General features: G+C 36.1%; 1 protein-coding gene across 1 annotated transcript; it reads right to left on the reverse strand.

Moving 5' to 3' along the window:
* Positions 1 to 2,481: 2,481 nt before the first annotated feature.
* Positions 2,482 to 2,928, reverse strand: LOC148939985 (uncharacterized). Its single transcript, XM_089106044.1, has one exon. It carries the CDS (start codon positions 2,926 to 2,928, stop codon positions 2,482 to 2,484), a length of 447 nt encoding a protein of 148 aa, XP_088962170.1.
* Positions 2,929 to 18,607: the final 15,679 nt, after the last annotated feature.

Raw genomic sequence — 18,607 nt, forward strand, 5'->3', positions numbered from 1 at the left:
TTAGTTAGGTTTCATTTTAAGATAGACAGAGTTATTTGTTTTAATCGTTTCAGAGTTCTGTAATTATTAAATTTGTTTCATCTTTTCATTCATAGAACTTTCTGTTAATTTTTAATTTGGTTTATTATATGTCTTTGTTGCTGCTCGTTCGGTCATTCTATACTTCTCCTTGAAACACTTTTGTGATAAAACAAGTTTTTATGCCAAGAAAGTAAACGAGAATGAACCGCAAATTTTGCAAATTTGCGTTTTTAGTAATGGGAGGTAGGGGGTTGGAGCTTGGAAGAGTCACATACTATTTTTATGGCCTCAGTCATAGATCCCAATCATAAAAGAGAACGAGTGGCCAGGCTCAACAAGGGCTACCAAGGGATAGTTTTGGGTTGATGTTGGAGGCAGCATAGCTGTAGACAAAAGCACTGAATGTAAAAATTGAGACTTGAAAGGTTTTTGATTTATTTCCCAGAATTACTAGCCGTCGTGGGAACTTGTCATAAAAGTTACCGAAAAACCCAAAGTGCTGAGATGTGCTTGAAATTTGGTAAAGAAATGCTTGCACCCTAGAAACTTCCACCAAGAAATATTATATCATGGGTACATCCAGTTTTAAGACGAACTAGGTGCTTTTCTGCGGAAAGTAGATTGTCTCGAAAATAGCATACGCCTGTGAATATCCCTCTCGTTGCTCCACAAAATTGAAGAAGATCAGAGCCCTTTCGTACAAAGGTCAGTGGAGGGGCTTAAGCATCCGTAAATCATAATTCTCAAGTTACTTGTTCCGTAAGCTTTAAGTCGACCAGAGTAATCGTGCCAACGTTGACTAAGGTTATTAGATCGGGAACTGAAAGTTGCAGTGTAATGGCCAAAAATGGTTGGACGGCAGATAAAACCCCTTCCGTGCCCTTTTTTACTCCAAGGAACCCCCCATAAAGTGATATCCACATGGCACGGAATTAAAATTTTAAGAAAGCCGTTCCACTAAACACAATCAAAAGCCCCAAAAGAATTTCCAGGGGGAGGGATATTCTCCGTGTAGTCCTAAGGAAAAAGGTTTAGTAGAGAAGTTGAGCAGGCCCAACTGCTTAAATCCGGGATCATGCAAGGAATTTCAAGATAGATAGCTGGAAAAATAAACTGAGCCAAACTCCCTCCAAAAATAAATGCCCCAAGTGTTTCCGGGTCCCTTATACCCCAGTAGCACTGGACCTTAAATTAGGCAAATCACTCAATTATTCAAAGATTGTCATGGCGGCAGCGTTAGACGCAACCATTATATTTTTTTTTTTTTGGTCTTAGACCAGGGCCCTTCGTATCCAAGAAGTTGTCGTAGAAACTTCAAAAAGGGCCCATTTGATTGGAAATTGAAACGGCTAGTGCCCTTTTTAATAGCAGAAAGTGATTGGATGGCAACTAACCTCCCCCCCCACCCCACGCTCAACTTTTCCCCAGACACAACCAATCAAAATTTTGAGATGACCATTTTGTTCAGCGTAGTTGAAAGGTCCGGATATTTTGTCTTTGAGGATGAAAACCCTTCCAGAGGCCTCAGGGCGAAGGTTGTAAGTTATGTCCTGGGGGCATATAAGGTTTTTATAGAAAGCGCTGTCGTTGAAACTTCAAAATGGGCTCATCTGATTGGAAACTGAGAGGGCTAGTGCCTCTTTTGACAGTCGAAAGTAATCGGAGGGCGAATGCCCCCCCCCCTCATTTCTCCTAACACTTCCGATCACAATTCTGATATAGCTATTTTGTTCAACGTAGTTGAAAAGTGTGTAAATTACGTCTTTGAAGATGACACCCCCCCCCCTCACTGCCCTCAGGACAAGGGTTTTTCACTACCTATTTTGAATAAAAAAAAGTATCCAGGGCAATGGGGGGGGGGGGGCTGTGTCAACCCTAGAGGCATTGTTATATGTTTTTGGACTATCCCCCATTTTAATCAGGTTCGTTTGGTGAACAGGGTTAGTTGGGGGGGGGAGGCTTGCTGGCCTCCATCACTTTTGACTCTGAAAAGGGAGCTAGGACTTCCAATTTTCTACCAAATAAGCCTCCTTTAAAGTTTGTAGAACCATTCCTTACATAAACCTTAAATGCCCTAGGGTATAACTAAAAACCCTTGCCCCAGGCCCTAGGGGTTTGTTTCAACCTCAAAAGCCTTGTTGTATGATGTTTAGACTATTTTGAACAAAATGCTATCTCAAAATTTCATCTAGATACATTTCGGGGTTATACGACCTTTGTGTGTGAATGTGGGGGGGGGGGTGTAGCTCCCCGCCGATCACTTTGACTCTTAAAAAGGGAACTAGAGCTTCTGATTATCAATTCAATGGCCCCCCCTCCGAAGTTTATATGACCACGTTTTCTATAAAACCCTTATGTTTTTCAGCGACCATTAACCTGGACGGAGCTTTTTGTACCAGTGTAGAGCGCCTTGAACAGGCGACAATATTTATCTGGGAGACCTGTTTGTCCTAATATAAGCTAAAGGGAATCACGGTCGATCGAGTCGAAAGCTGCTTTAAAGTCAACAAATGCAATGTTAGCTGTACGCAGGAATTCACGGGCTTTCTCGATGACCTGTCGAATAGTGTATATCTTCTCGGTCATGGATCTGTTGGGCATGAAACCTGCTTGCTGAATCCGGCGCCAATTACGAATGAACTGGATACTCTTATCAAGTAACGTCATGGTGAATAGTTTGCCAGGTACTGACTGGAGGGGGATTCCTCTGTAATTCGAGCAGTCGCTACGGCTAAATTTCAGCTTCCATAGAGGACGGATTATCCCTTCCTTACATTCTTCAGGGATCAATTCGGTTGACCAGATGAAGGAGAACAGCATGTGAAGCCGAAATAGTATTGTCAGTCCTCCGAACTTTAACAGTTCGACTGTGATCCTGCAGGTTCTTGGTGCCTTGTCGTTCTTCATTTTCCGCAGGGCCTTTTGTATCTCTTTTACCTAGGAAGGACTAGTCCGTGGTAGGTTTTTATATATTGTTTGCTGAGTGGATATAGTTATGTTGTGGTCAACGACGATTCTTTCAACATTTAAAAGCTTTGCAAAATGCTCCCTCCATCGATTAAGGTGTGCGTTTTCATCCCGGAATATGACGCCAGAGACAGTTTCAACTGCGCCTATCTTTGGTGATTTCCCATCGCTAAAATCTCTGACAAGCTTGAAAGGCGACATGACGTCATCTTTTCGTGCCGCATCTTCTAGCTCTTCAGCTTTTTTATCAACAAATTGTTATTTATCACTGTGAATAATATCGTTTCTAATCCCGTTTAGCCGTCTGTAATAGGGCATATCTCCGGCCAACCGCGCTTTCTGGCACTGTTCAATGATTTGCAGTGCTTCTTGCGATAGCCCGGGCTTCTTTGCATATATTATACGACTGACGGTATTAGTAGCAACCTCTAGTACATCCTGTTTTAGAGTCTACCACGACGTGATCGGGTGAACCAGTGTATCCAAGCATTTAAAACTATTCTGAATTTCAACTGAGTATTGTTAGTGGAATGTCTCAATTTTTAGTTTCTGGGTGTCTAGTTTTGGCTGGTGCCGTTGTGAAGGATGGGCTTGAAGATGCACGCGGAAGTATGCTACAACTAACTGATGGTCTGTATTCCGTATCTCAGTGTCACGATATCTTCTACAATTTGTAAGTGATCAGCGTCATTTTTGGTTGACTTTGATATAGTCAATCATCTTCCGCGTTTACCCATTGTTGGTACACCATGTTGGCTTATCGATGTTTTTCCTGTGAAACAGGGTGTTGGTAACGGCCGGTTCATGTAAAGTGCACAACTGGAGGAGTCGGATTCGGTTTGCATTCAAAGAATCAGGGTGATCGGTTCAGCTACATATTTATAACTCCTGTTGGAGTTTGATACAGTTGCGTTGAAATCATACATCACGGCCAAAACATCGTGAGGGGAAATGCAGGATAGAGCAGATGTACTGAGTAGAAATTGTCTTTTTTGACCTCTGGGGACATTCGTTGGTGCGTTGCACACAATAGCCGACATCTTCCCATGCTTGTGATTGAAGCGAGCAGTGAGTAGTCTATCCGATATTGGGTTGTGGAATATGAGGCATTTCTTTGCCTTCTTGTTTAGGAGCAGGCCTACACTGATGCTTCTACTGGAGGTTTGCCCTGACAAAATCATCCTGTGACCTGTACTGGTGATTTCTTCATCGCCTGTTCCCGTCAAATGTGTTTCTGTCATTCCAAGTATGTCAATCCAACATCTTTATATCTCCAACCAAAGGTCTTTGGATCCCGGCTTATTCATTGTTGAAACATTCCAGATGGCTATTCTCAACCAACCTTGGTTAGTAAGATCTAAAGGATGACCAGGAGTGTGTTAAGGTCATAATACATGAGAGCCAATAAGATCTGATACGCGCGTTTTACTTCTTTTCATTGTGATTATTTTCAGAAGGAGGATTACCAGACTAGCCATCCCTAGGCCTGGGTTCTGATTAAGAAATACTGGGATGGGCTCCACCCACACCCTTGAGGTTGGGGCGGCCCTATTCGGAGCGATTAGTTAGGACTTAAGCCCAATATCCAGTGGCACATGGTCAGCAAACAAAGTTTGCATCCCTCCGGCCGAGCTCCATTCACCACCAGACTATTACTACTATCACTAAAACTAGTACTTCTGTAGCGAATACTACTAAGGCTGAGAATATTGGAAAAAAATAGCCGAGGAAACGTTGAGGGGAAATTTGAACTAAATCAAAACAAACTATGTGTATAAAGATTGCTGATAAGGGCGTATCAGCAATATTTTTAGAAAGGCAAAATTTACCTGTTACTACTTCTATTAATACGGCTGCTACTACTGTTACTATTAATAATTATAGACTATTACTACTACTACTGTTACTACTACTACCACTACTATTATGATACTGATACAATTAAGGTTACACATATGAAGGTGAAGATTTGACAGAATATTGAGGGGGAATTTGAATTAAATCAGAACACACTATGCGCATGCAGATTGTCAAAAGGGCGTATCTCAAGAATTGATTTGGGTATTAAGTTGAATCTTTCGGAGAATACTTAAAGGGGAAGATCAATTGACAAAAAGGTAATCACTCTAGCCAAAAAACAAGAAAATGAGGGAAAATTGTCATTTGACATGGAATGTGCAATTGCACATTCCATTAATTTTAATGATAGAAGTTCGTTGCGAAAACAAATTCATGGTAATTTCAAAAAATAGCCTGAAATCCTCGACAATGCTAGGTGCTTGAGATATATATTGGAGGTACATTTTTGAGTTAAGTGAATTTAATCCTTGATATGTTGAGTTTCTTAGTGTGTTTACGTTCTTTATTGGATTTCCCAGGGTTTTGTTGCCTTTATTTAATTAAATCTTTTACAGGGAAACACATTACGCACAGGAAAAAGCCTTTGACTTCTTTTTACACTGTAACCTAGTAAAGAATAAACCACAGGGAACCAGGCAACAGAGTTACAGATATGCGACATCAAACTCCAGAAAAGCAGCTTTTGTAAAATAAACATGCCGTATATGTCGGCAAGAGATACCTATGTTAGATCATCTTGTACATGAAGATGCAGTTTTTGGCAAAAAACTAAATTCTACTTTGTTCTGTACTAGGTTGCATCAGAGTTGTGTTCTATCCCCTCTTTATATGGATTATTTTGATGGATTTTGTCTTAAGATGCACAGGAAAGGCAATGGGAGACAACAAAATAAAATGGGGAGGAAAAAGTCTCCTGGACTTAGATTATGCTGATGATTTAAGCATCCTAGCTGAAAGTGTGAGCAAAATGAATGAAGTTTAGAGGTTTTGCGAGTTCAGGGTGGTAGAATATGTTTGAAAATTAATGTTAAGAAGACTAAGTCGCTAAGGCTAGGAATAAGTCAAGATGAAAAGGTGACGCTGGGTAACGAAAAGATCGATAAGGTGAACAGCTTCACCTATACAGGTACTTTCATTAGTAATGACAATGGGTACCGTGAAGATGTTAAAAGAAAAACAGACAAGTCCCAAGGTGTTTTTTCTCACCTGAAAAAAGTTTGGGAGGATTGAATTAGGTTTAAGCGAACAAGGGTTAAAATATTGGAAGCTATAGTGATGATGGAGGTCAAATATGGCTCTGAAGCATGGACACTCCGAAAAGCAGATGAAGATTTGCTAGATGTTTTCCAGAGAAATTGCATAAGGATTGTTCTGGGTACCCGGCTGACTGACCGTATTTCAAACAATAGGCTATACGAAAAATGTGGTTCAATACCGCTCTCTAGGGATATAATGAAAGAAGGGTTGAGGTGGCTAGGGTACGTTGTGTGGATGAAGGATGACAGATTGCCTAAGATTGTTTTTTCGACCAACCATCTAGGCTAAACAGAAAGCAGGTCGTCAATATCTGGGGTTGGAGGATATCACAAATAATGATTTAAAGGAAATGAGAAATTCCTGGGCGGGTGTGAAGAGAGAGATTTTGAATAGATTGGGATTAAGGAGAAGCATGCGTGGCTGTGTTGGCCTCAGGTGGCTTGGTGCTGCGGTGAGTTGTTAGTAGTAGTAGTAGTAGTAGTATGTTGTATCTGATGCTGCAACAATGACAAAGAACGCACAAAGTGGTTCTTTTGTCTGGTAATAAGGAAATAGCACTTAGAACACACACGATATTTTCACGATTTTTTGCACTTCTTAAAAAACAAGAAGAAATACTCAACTATTGATTTTCAAGTAAACAAAAGCTCATCTTTGTTTTTCCTCCCACAGAGCGTAATTGTTAACTAAGTCTTTTATCCAAATAATTAATTAAAGAAACAAAAAATTCCAAAAAACAAATTTTCATTTTAAAATAAAAGGTATGTTAAAACTCAAAACGAGCAGAAATAAAGTTATGAAATAATTTAGACTCAAAACGAACAAAAGAAATACTATTGAAAGCAAACGAAAACCTAAAACTAGCGGAAACTAAAATAAATGTCCTCACTTGCTGAGTCAAATTAGTCGTCTAACGGAATTTTTTCTTTAAAATTCACATTCATTTCGCTTACCACCATGACCGATTTCGTGGGTTCTCATGTGCATAGTCACATTTCTTTTGGAAGAACATTTCTGTTTGCATACTTCGCATTAATCTGTTTTCGCCCTTGTGGGTTCTCATATGAGAACCGCGGCACTATATACCTTAAATCCAAACCGTCGATGCTGATCCCTGCGTCAAGGCCATTCAGCCAGGAAGTCCAACGGGGGGTTGGGGGCCAGCCATCTAGCAATCATAGCTTTGCCTACATTTTTGTTCAAATTCAAGTTTTACCCTTTTTCGATTGTCTTGCAAGAAAAGGAGAGACAATAAGGAGAAAAATAATAAAGGGAAAAATAATAAAGACACGAGAGGCGATTTAGGAGGCTAAGAAGAGACGGGTATGACTTCGGACAAATCATCTTATACATTAATTAAGACAAGGCGGGATCTGTTCTCTGAAATTTGTGTAGAAGCTGCTTTAAGATAGCCACTTTAAGATACTGACGACCTTAAGCTTCTAAGATATAAAAGACCTAAATCTGTATATTGAAATTAAGGTTCAAAGGTTAAGGCGAATCGGTGAATTGGCCATATAATATGCAGAGCTAGTAGAAATTTAAGCCTGTGCACGTTCTGATAACCATGCTCACTCCTCTGTTTTAATGGATTCTGGGTTTTCCATCGATCTAATCCAGTGCAATACTCTATCATTTATTAGACCATAATTTTTTCGGGGTGCGTCACTTCTTTGGATCACTTTCCAGCGCTGTTTGCAGTCACGGCTCTGATTAGACAAAGTCGTGTTAGGGTCCACCTTAACCCCACTATGAGGCCGCCAAACCAGGTTACTTTCCAAGACCAGGGACAGTTTACCTCTACCTCAAAGATTTCTCAACAGTTTGACGCAACGTGTATCAAGTCGAAGGCACAGTATTAAGTGCAAATACATTTTTCTATTTTTATTCTTTGAACAAAAGACTATTCCTAACGAAAGCTTAAAGTCTTATTTTTGTTCCCCTTAATCATTATGCAAACACAAGATACGCTCTTTCCTTTTGATTGGTGCAAAATAAAACATGATTAGATTTAGACATGCGTGAGGCTACACAGAACAGTAAATTTATTAGAGTTCCCATTTTAAAACCCTTGGAACTTTTTGTTTAATATCCTGCTAGTAAATCAAGATTTGGATAATAATCTGAAATTACAATTCAGTATTAGAGCAACATAAATATGCATTGAAATGCTAAAATACATATATATATATATATATATATATATATGTGTGTGTGTGTGTGTGTGTGTGTGTGTGTGTGTGTGTGTGTGTGTGTGTGTGTGTGTGTGTGTGTGTGTGTGTGTGTGTGTGTGTGTGTGTGTGTGTGTGTGTGTGTGTGTGTGTGTGTGTGTGTGTGTGTGTGTGTGTGTGTGTGTGTGTGTGTGTGTGTGTGTGTGTGTGTGTGTGTGTGTGTGTGTGTGTGTGTGTGTGTGTGTGTGTGTGTGTGTGTGTGTGTGTGTGTGTGTGTGTGTGTGTGTGTGTGTGTGTGTGTGTGTGTGTGTGTGTGTATTCAAGAGGTGAAGATACTTTTTATAATTTAATTTCTGATCGCTAATTTCTGAAGCGCTCTACACGAACTAAAGCTTCTTAATTTCTATATTTCCCTCCTTCAGGGTTTAGACCTTTATTTTTGGCAAAATAAGAAACAAATAAAAGGTATTTAAAAAGTCTGGAGATTTTTTAAGAAATATACACCTTTATTTACATTATCTATTCACGCGTAATTGGAAACTGGAGACACAGTTTACTCAACGTTGATTTAAGTACTCTAATTAGTGAAATAGAGCACTGTAATAATAAATACTGTAATTAAAATATCAAGATATTTTTCTTTCAACTATCTACTAGCCAAGCGCAATTCATAGAACACTGCACCATGTACATATAATCTGTCATTATTAGTACTTTTAAATGACTTCAAATTGCTAAAACTTGCTATTTACGTGGTATAGGCTGGCTTTTCGGAATTTAGCGATCTTGCTGAAAAATTTTATTGATCTCATTGCGGTTATAAAATAACTTTTTAAAAAGATAATTTTCTGCTTGCAACACGTGGAATTTTCTCCTGGATTTCAAAAGAACAATTTCGCAATGCAAGACTAAAAAAAAAAAAAGAAAAAAGAAGGGAAAGTCGAGAAATATACCAATCAAATAAAAGTACAAACTGATCAAAAAAGATATAGAAAATCAAAAAAGGGCATACATTTAACAAAAATTGAAACCAAATTAGACATTAAAAATAGTACATAAACATAACTGATTAATAGTCATACTTGATCCGTCTCACGATGTAATACTCTCTCGTTCCACTTTTCAAACGAAAGAGTCTAATTAATAACCGACTCACAAGCGTTTATGACCCATAGAGGCGATGGGGAGACTTTGGGTCCAGCTCCCTGAAACATCATGAATTTTCTAAAGCTGTAATATAATTCACCTAATTGTCTATGGTTTTACAATCTTAGCAGCCTTCCCAAATAAAACCATACATACATGCTGTCTTCTTTTCAAAATACTATTTCTAGCTTGAAAACAGCTGATAGTGAAATTTGCAGATTGATTGGATGACAATTTAGCTGATCTCAGTCAACTGATTTATCAATGGTTAATTTCTAAAATCAAAGTGTTTAACCAGAGAACAGTAAAATAAAAGTAGCAAAAAGTTAGGTACTTACGCGTTATAGCGACCACACCCAAGAAGTGAAGTTAGGTTAACCCTAATGAAATATACCAAAATATGATGAAATTTGGTACTTACGTGTTATTGCCACCACACCCAATAAATACTTGAATGAGGTACTAAAATTTCCACCGCCTACAAACCCTGAACAAAATTGGCACTTTACTGAAAAAACATAAATGTTTTTACTTTTGTAACTTTAATAAATCAAAAAATGTGAATATTTTGATTACTAAATTTCAGTATATGTATATTAAACTGACAATGCACATTCGTTTGTATTTTTTAAGTAAAGTGCAAATTTTGTTCTAGCCTTGGGAAGGCATAGGGGTTTTGCGCCCAACTTATGTTACTTTCTGCTCGTTTTGAGTTTGACTCATTGTAATTTCTGTTCGTTTTGGGTTTCATTTATTTATCAATGCTGATTTGTGGTGGTTTCACGCTTTGTCGTAGAAACTTGAAAAAGGGCTCATTCGATTTGAAATTCAAAGGACTAGTACCCTTTTAATAGTCAAAAGTGATTTGAGAGCAAATAACCCCCCTCTCTCGCCAACCTTTTCCCAAAACACATCCAATCAAAATTTTTAGATAACCATTTTATTCAACGTAGTTAAACGTTTTGGAAATTAGGTCTTTAAGGATGACAACCCCTCCCCCCACATCCCTCAGGGCAGGGGTTACAAGTTATGCCCTGGGGGCATATATAGTTTTTTATTGAAAGTGGTGTCGTAGAAACTTCAAAAGAGCTCATTCAATTGGAAATTGAAAGGGCTAGTGCCTTTTTTAATGGTTGAAAGTGATTGGATAGCGACTAACGCCCCTCTCTCGCTCACCATTTTCCAAAAGACATCCAATCAAAATTTTGAGATATCCATTTTGTTCAACGTAGTTGAAAGTTCTGGAAATTAGGTCTTTTAGGATGATAACCCCCCTCGAGCCCTCAGTGCAAGGATTGTAAGTTATGGCCTGGGGGCATATAAGATTTATATAGAAAGTTGTTGTACATGATTTATAGAATAGATTTTAGTCTTCCTCAAATCCAATTTTTATATGTTTAAAAACTAAATGTTGACTTGAGATTAAATTGAAATGCACTGTGATCATGCTAATTCCCAATAAGGCATCTCAGCAGTATCCAAAGAACGACTGAGGGTATTATGTTCAGACGTTCGGGGCTACTTCTGCTCTTAAAATTTAACCAAATCAAAATAGCGTAAGAGTATCCAAGCTATCAAAGAAAGTAAACAGATTTTTTTACGAATGGTATCAAGTTTTCTATTACAGGTCAACTAGAGGAGTTATGAAACTAAATTAAACAGTACTATTTGTGTCCAGATTTTTAAAAGGGTGTATGCTGTTAAAAATTGCTGAATATTTTTCTCCGGCATACAAATAGCAGGCCAAACTATAAAGTCTTAAAAAACGAAAAGATTTAAAGCATTATTTTCTTTTTCCCTGAAAAGACTATGTCAATATAAAACGAACAGAAATTAATTAAAAAAAATTTTTCCACAAAACAAGTTTTTCAAAGAATAGTAAATAACTCCATTAAACAAAAAATGAGCAAAACGAACATGCAGAAATTTATGTACAAATATTATCTTTTAAGTTTTACAATTGCTTTTTTAAATACATTTTTTGTTAGTTTCTGTAAAGTAAAAGTTTATTGCAAAAATAAATTTTTGGCAATCAAACCCCTCGAAAATGGCGTCAGATCAAAACAAAGTGCTTCATTGGAATCAGCAAGGTCGAAAACCTTGTACAGGGAAATTATAGTCCCCCTCCTTGAAGAAAAAGGAAAATCAATTTTTTCATCGGTACCAGTGATCTGTCTCCCGTTTTTTTCAATTTTTTTCAACAGGCCTAGCGTGTTACCAAAACATTATAGAGAGATGATTAATCGCTCATTTTAAACCTATTACTCATATCTAAGTGCTTTTTATCAATTTTACAATCCAAAAGTACCATATAGCACTTAAAACGGCACTTTTGGTACCACTTCTCAATTGGAAGAGTTTGGAAGAATTAAACGATACCATTGCAATAATCATGGTCCAAAGCCCCTAAATGGAGGTTTGTTATATCCCTCACATATACTTCCCCTCCAGACCCTCTTAGGAAGTTTCATAAATTGCCTACTCATAATAAAAGTAAAAGATTATTGCGAAAAAAAACTAACTAAAACTAAAAACTTTTCAACTGAAAATCTACCAAAAACTAAGCGTGAATGATCACCAGTTTTGAATTGAACCTCTAAACTTCACTCTGCGACTAAACCTGTGGGCTAGTTCTAATAGTGGTAATTGAGAGGAAAGAACGTTCTTGCCCCCTTAGTTTTTTTGCTCTTGCCTAGGTTTTGAAAAACACCTTTTTTGGGTCATTTCATTGGAAAAGATACTTTTTTCATAAAAAAAAAAAAAAAAAAAAAAAATGGAGGAAACAACCGAAAGTGCACTTTATGGGAATGTGCTATCAAGTCAAATTTTATAAAAAGCGATTAGATATAAATATAAGCTTTTAAATGAGCCCTTAAGCAGCTCTCTTTTGTTACAGTAGCCTTCTAGTTTTAGCTAGTCAGTAGGTGATTTACAAAGCCATGTCTTCATTATGGCTTCTTCAGGGGACATCGGCCGAGTAAAAACAGTTTTTTGTTCATCGAAAAACAAAATTTCCTGAAAAACATGTATTGTTTTGTGAAGTATGGATGATGAACCATGTTATAGACCAAAAGTTTTTCGTAGCTGTCAAGGATGTTTTCAGTATTTTCTATAGGTGTCTTGTCTCCCCTAGATCGGTGATAATTAGAAACTACATCAAAATGAGTTTTCAACGGAAACTTAGGAGTGCCATTAAAACTTAAAACGAACACACATTATTCCGTATGAATAGAAAAGATCATGGCAACGTTGTTTCTAAATTAAATTTTAAGAAAAAAAAACGAACAAAGATTAATTTAAAAAAACAAAGCTTTCCCGAGGAAAGTAAAGAGCGAAGTTGAAACTTAAAACGGACAAAAATTATTACTTCACAGCCTATCAAACATGTGTTAATAAAACGTACAAATAAAGCAGCTAATTATGCTTCCCTTTGCTTTTAGGATGATGCAAAACTAGCGCTGTACTGAAAACATAAAAGTCTAAGAATAAAAAGAAAGGTTATTGATTTAAGAGTCAAAATTGAGTATTTAACCTGACAAAACTAAACGAATCCATAAAGCTTTTCACAGTCTTACACCAGTTGTGACATTGGTAACTTTCAGTATACAATTAAACTATCTTAAAAACATAAGCGTAAAACTAAATATTTTTTAATAACCGCGAAGTAATTGAACAGCATACATAAATATTGGATTGATTTATCAAGCAGTATTTTGCTCTCATCAGCTATAATACCAATAGTGGGTAATATACAGTCTTATATTGTAAGAAATGTGCTTTAGTGTCACTTGAAATGGAGATCAAATAAGACATAATATGAACTTTGAAAATCCGATTATTTTTCTGTATACAAGAGTGAATTTCAAGCTATGATACAAATTCTAAAGCTAGTCTGATGGCCATACTTTGAACTTGTGTACAAAATAATCATGACAGATTGTCCTTTTCAGAACCAAAACGAGAGCCAGTCATAGAACTGACTGAACCACTGTGCAGAAGTGATACCAAATTAAACGTAAAACAAAAAAAAAAGTTAAATCCTAAAATGAATTGTTGCTTTATCTTAAAAGGAATTGATCCTAAAAGGGATTGATAATGTTTTGATTCTATAAAAAGTGACCTTAATTGGTTTGCTTTTACTGACCAAAACTCCTATATTATTTTGTGTTTTCAGTAAAGCGCTAGTTTTGTATAATCCTAAAAGCACAGAGAAACATAATTAGTTGGTTTATTTGTACTAGTTTTATTAATATATGTTAGATAGGCTATGAAATAATCATTCTTGTTCGTTTTAAGCTTCAACTTCGCTCTTTACTTCCCTCGGAAAAACTTAGTTTTTTTAAATTAATCTATCTCACTAAGACTAAGCTAATTATCTCCGAATGCAGACAGATAAACCAATTTTACTCAGATCCAGAACAATAGTGTGGTCTCTATAATACGTAAGAACCAAAAGTTTTTTTTTCATGTCTTTTAGCAACAGTTAGACAGTTATGTAAAATTTTAGACAACCAGAACATACATTTGTTCCCAAAGCAGTAAAATGTTTTGACTTGCAAGACAAAAAAAGAGGAACTAATCACTATGCATGTACACCGGAGGATGGTGTCCTATAAACCGGTATCTCTCCCCCAGCGTATCAAAATTGTTTGTGAATTTTGAATTTATTTCAAATTTTTCCATACAACTCATCTATTTAATTTAATTTTTCAAGGTATAATTACCCCCCCACCTCCCAATATGAACTCCTGCATATGTGCCTGGGATGGACAGAACAAAAGCAGATAGGAAAATACCAAACTGTTAAGATTTAGAAGCTCTTGGTAACTTCAATTATATTATAGGAGTATTATATGTGGTTTATGAAATATTTTATAATAGTAATTATAATATTCAAAGTAATTATAATTATAAAACATAACTATAAATACTACATAATAATTTTCCTATAATATTCATATAATATACGAGAGCGCTTAGTTTGAAATGGTAAGATTGAACTAAAATTTGACGTAAATTCTTTCCAGTTACCAATGGTGGTAACTATTCCGGAGCCTTTATCAGTGTTCCCAGTCTGATATCACGGTAAAAGCATAATTTCCTGTAATATAATCTATGTCCACTTTCTATCGCCTCTACGTCGCATTTACCAAAATCAGGTTTGGATTTCAAAATTAATAAGCATGCATTATTCCTTTTCCTCGATGAAATGCAGAATTCGCTGAAGTCTGATATGTATCATTAGCAGCGCCAGTGGTGGATCCAGGAAGGGTGGCGAGGGGGGGGGGCACCCCCTCCCCCTAACGTAGTCTAAAGCAGTGTAATTTACTTATTTAACGCAATTTTGCGTTAAATAAACTTGCTCCTGACGCAAGTTTATCGGATCAACCTATTTTGTGCCCCTTTAAGAAAAATCCTGGACCCGCCCCTGAGCAGCTTAATAGCACTGACAATGACTGCCTAAATAAAGACTACCTAAAGTTTTTATAATTTTTTTTTCCTTTACCCCAGACTTCTTCGTAAGGAGGAGTGGTCATAAGAATTTTGGACAGGGATCATTAGACGGGAAATTGAAAGTTATAGTGCCCTTTTTAAGAGTAAAACATGAGTGGGGGGAAGCCACCCCTTTCGCAAGCCCTTCTTAGTGGCATCCTCGACCCTTAATGAAATCCGATCAAAATTTCGAGACACCCATTTTGTTTATGACCGTCGATAGGTCCATTAGCTGTGCATAAAGGAATGACATGACCCCACAGCCCCTAGGAGGCTTTGAACTATGCAAGCTGCAGTGTTTTTACAGATTGGTTTTATTCTAAGGAAGCAAGGTATGTTTGATCCTGGGTGTCCGAAAAGGCTAAGGGTGTTAAGGTGAAACTTTTAGGGAATATCAAAGAGAATGTTGAATATAATCAAAAGACTATATGCATCCAGGTTTGTCAAAAGGGTGTATCTACGATATTTCATGAGCGACTAAGGGCATTAAGTTGAAACTTTCAGGGATGCTGAACCAAAACAAAATACCAAATGTGCATCCAAGTTGTTAAAAGGACGTATCCGAATTATCTCAGTTGCGACTAATGGCATTAAATTAAAACTTTTAGAGGATGTTTTTTGAAGGGAGGGGGCTATTGAACTGAATGAAAGTAAAATATGAGCATCTAGGTCGTCAAAACGTCCTATCAACTATATCTCACGTAGTAAGGCTAACGGTAAAAATTAAAAACTTAAGAGACCCAACTAAAATTTTGAGGGAATACAGGACAGGCGATCAAGTATATTTGAAATTTTGACCAACGGAGGAACCCAAAAGGGGTTTATGAAGGGAAAAAAATTGAAGAAAAATGCGTTTGCGCTGATTCTTAGTGGATATATATATTTTATGATAATATGCTTAGGTCATGAAGACACATCATTTGAAGTTTCATAACTAAGGGATCTTAATCGACAACAAATCTGGTTGAATTGATTCTTGACGAACTATCTTTATTATTGAAACAACAAAACAAAAGTCTGTTCAATAAATGACCCAAAAATGTATTTACTTAAATAAACGAAGAGTTAAAACAATATGTAATACAATAAGATTCTTATTATAAAACGGTCGATCAATACTTGTCTATATTCAAGGTTGTATCAGGACGGGGGTCAGGATGGCCTCAGTCCTATAGAAAGTCGTAAATTAAACGAAATTTCACTTCATTTACTTAAATAGCATTTCCTTTTCACATCCACCGAAAATTATATAGTAAAACTAAAAATTTTTTCACAACGTTTTTTTCAATAAATATTTCATATCAATGTGTTTTACATTATTTTTTACAAATTTGTGTCCTAAATAAAATGAGCAAGCATAAATCTTGATTTCATAAAAACGACACAGACTTTTCAAATTTTCCTTTTATTAACCAGTAAAAAAAACTTTGAATTAAAAACAAACAAAAATTGATTAAAAAAAAAACTTTTTCCAAAAATAAGTTTTTCAAAGAAAATCAAAGAGCTGCACTAAACATAAGACGAGAAGAAATAAAGGCAAATTATAATCCAAGCCTAAAATGAACAGAAGCCACTATCAATAAATAAATGATACCCAAAACGAACAAAAACTACATTGAATAAACATGTAAGACCTAAAACGAAACTAACACCAACAGCAGTAGGGCTAATATCCCCTAAGGCTTGTAAGGTCAGAGCGTCATTTGCGCCTATCTGAAAAAATTATACATTTCTCTTTTCATAACGTGAAATATGTCGGAAACCGGTATGACTTCCATGAATGATAATCATTATACAGCCATTTTTCTTTCATTAGCTCTTTCAGCAATTATTTCTTCTAGATCTTTCTTTTTTTATTGTTTTGTTGACGTTTTGATAACTAGCAACCACACTCCTCGAAATAAAATAGTTTTCAGTAAAGTGCAAGTGACGCTCTGGCTTTTCGAAGGCTTAGGAGGCGTCATCCTGCTCCTGTTGGTGGTAATTTCTGTCCGTTTTAGGTCTCGTTTATCTATCGACAGAGATTTCTGTTCATTTTAAGTTTGAATTACTATCTGACATTATTTCTGATTGGCTTTAGTTTAATGTAACTCTTAAAGTTTATTTAAATATCATTCTTTTTGGGAAAAGTTTTTAAAACTGATTTTGAAACGAAAGAAAAACTAAGTAATAACTAAACCCAAGTCAGTTTTTTTCCCTGCAAAAGCAAACTTCTTATGGAAAAATACACCAAGTTGATGTAGCAAAGTGATTTAGATTTCGTATTTTAAAGACAAATTTATATAAATCAAGATTGAAAAAAAGTCTTCCATGCAAAGGTATGACCATAAATATAAAAAATATTTACTGTATATACTGTCCTACCTGTTCTCAATCAAAATCAGCCAGATTCGTCTCAATATTATAGTTTTTATATTTATTCAATAATTTCAATATTGGCGTATGAACCCTGTATTAAAGCTTAAACAGTATCCACTTCGTAAGCAAAATCAAAGCTTCCCGTTGTAAAACAAGTTTAAAAAGTGTTGCTTGATTTTGTTTTGTCTTAGTCATGAATTCCATATCGAATATCAAAATAAGGAAATCAATTTCTGAAACCAGAACTTAGCCTTTCTGTCGTAAGAAAAAGCACAAAAAAAACAGTGCTTTTTTGTTATTTTCACAAAATTTGAATAGGTTCTCTTGAAAAAAGAAAAAGAAGAATATTGAATAAATTGAATACAGACAAAGAAAGGGGAAAAGGAAAAAGTATACCAAAAGGCAAGTTACTCAAATAGGGAAGATTTATAGCCCTCCCCTCCAGAAAGGAAAAAAATATAAGAAAAGGCAAAATTTCCACCTATTTTTACACATGGGGAAATAATGTATTATAACACATTCTAGAAAAAACAACAACAAAAAACAAAACTTGTATGTATCTCGAGAACCAAAGAGATACGGGAAAAATTACAGTGAAATAGACTTATAATAATAGGTAGCCTAAAGCTTTCACAGAAAAAGTTAAAAAAACAATCTTTTTTATACAACACTAATAAAAGTCCAATGACAACGTATTTAACACTTTTTTGGATGCAAAATTAAAGAGATAAGCTTATCCGTATCTATATTTACGTTTCACTGTAACTACAAATGGAAGGCGATGATTTCTAAGAAAATATTTAAGGTACGGGAACAAAACTTGAATCAACCGATCGTTTTTGCTGAACTTGATTGAAACCATGTTAGTCGCACACAGGGTCCTTTGAATTGGCACAAGCCTATTGTAACTTGGCCTATCTAAGAATGTTGTTTGTCAAAACAAATTTGGCTGTCAAAAACATTTGGCAGCCTGCATTTGAGCAAAATAAAGTATATTTTGGCTAGACTAAAACTGGTAACATTAGTGCAGGCTCCTTTATTTTTCTTTGCCCACTTAACTGAAATTTACCATTTGTAATAAGATCTTTGTCAATGAAGATGAGTACATCTTTGTTTTTGTAGAATCTGGCAATTACTGCCATCTCTGAGTTAAATCAGTAATTTCTTATTTTTCCCTCAATATTACACAGTAAAATCGATTGCGGTAGTTCAAAAGGCCTTGTACAACATTTGTTAGCTGAACTAACGTTAATAGTTAACACAATCAAAATAAGATGGACCGTCCAATCCATTCTCTTTTATTTCATTCGTTTTCTCGATTCTTAGAAGTCTTT

Source organism: Artemia sp. Qi Xiang Cuo, chromosome 20 (assembly GCF_049724085.1).
Source record: "Artemia sp. Qi Xiang Cuo chromosome 20, ASM4972408v1, whole genome shotgun sequence".
In the NCBI taxonomy this organism is placed as follows: domain Eukaryota; kingdom Metazoa; phylum Arthropoda; class Branchiopoda; order Anostraca; family Artemiidae; genus Artemia; species Artemia sp. Qi Xiang Cuo.

Bases quoted from the DNA above. Each gene is read 5' to 3' on its own strand.
- LOC148939985 (XM_089106044.1), bottom strand. From the start codon at position 2,928: ATGAAGAACGACAAGGCACCAAGAACCTGCAGGATCACAGTCGAACTG.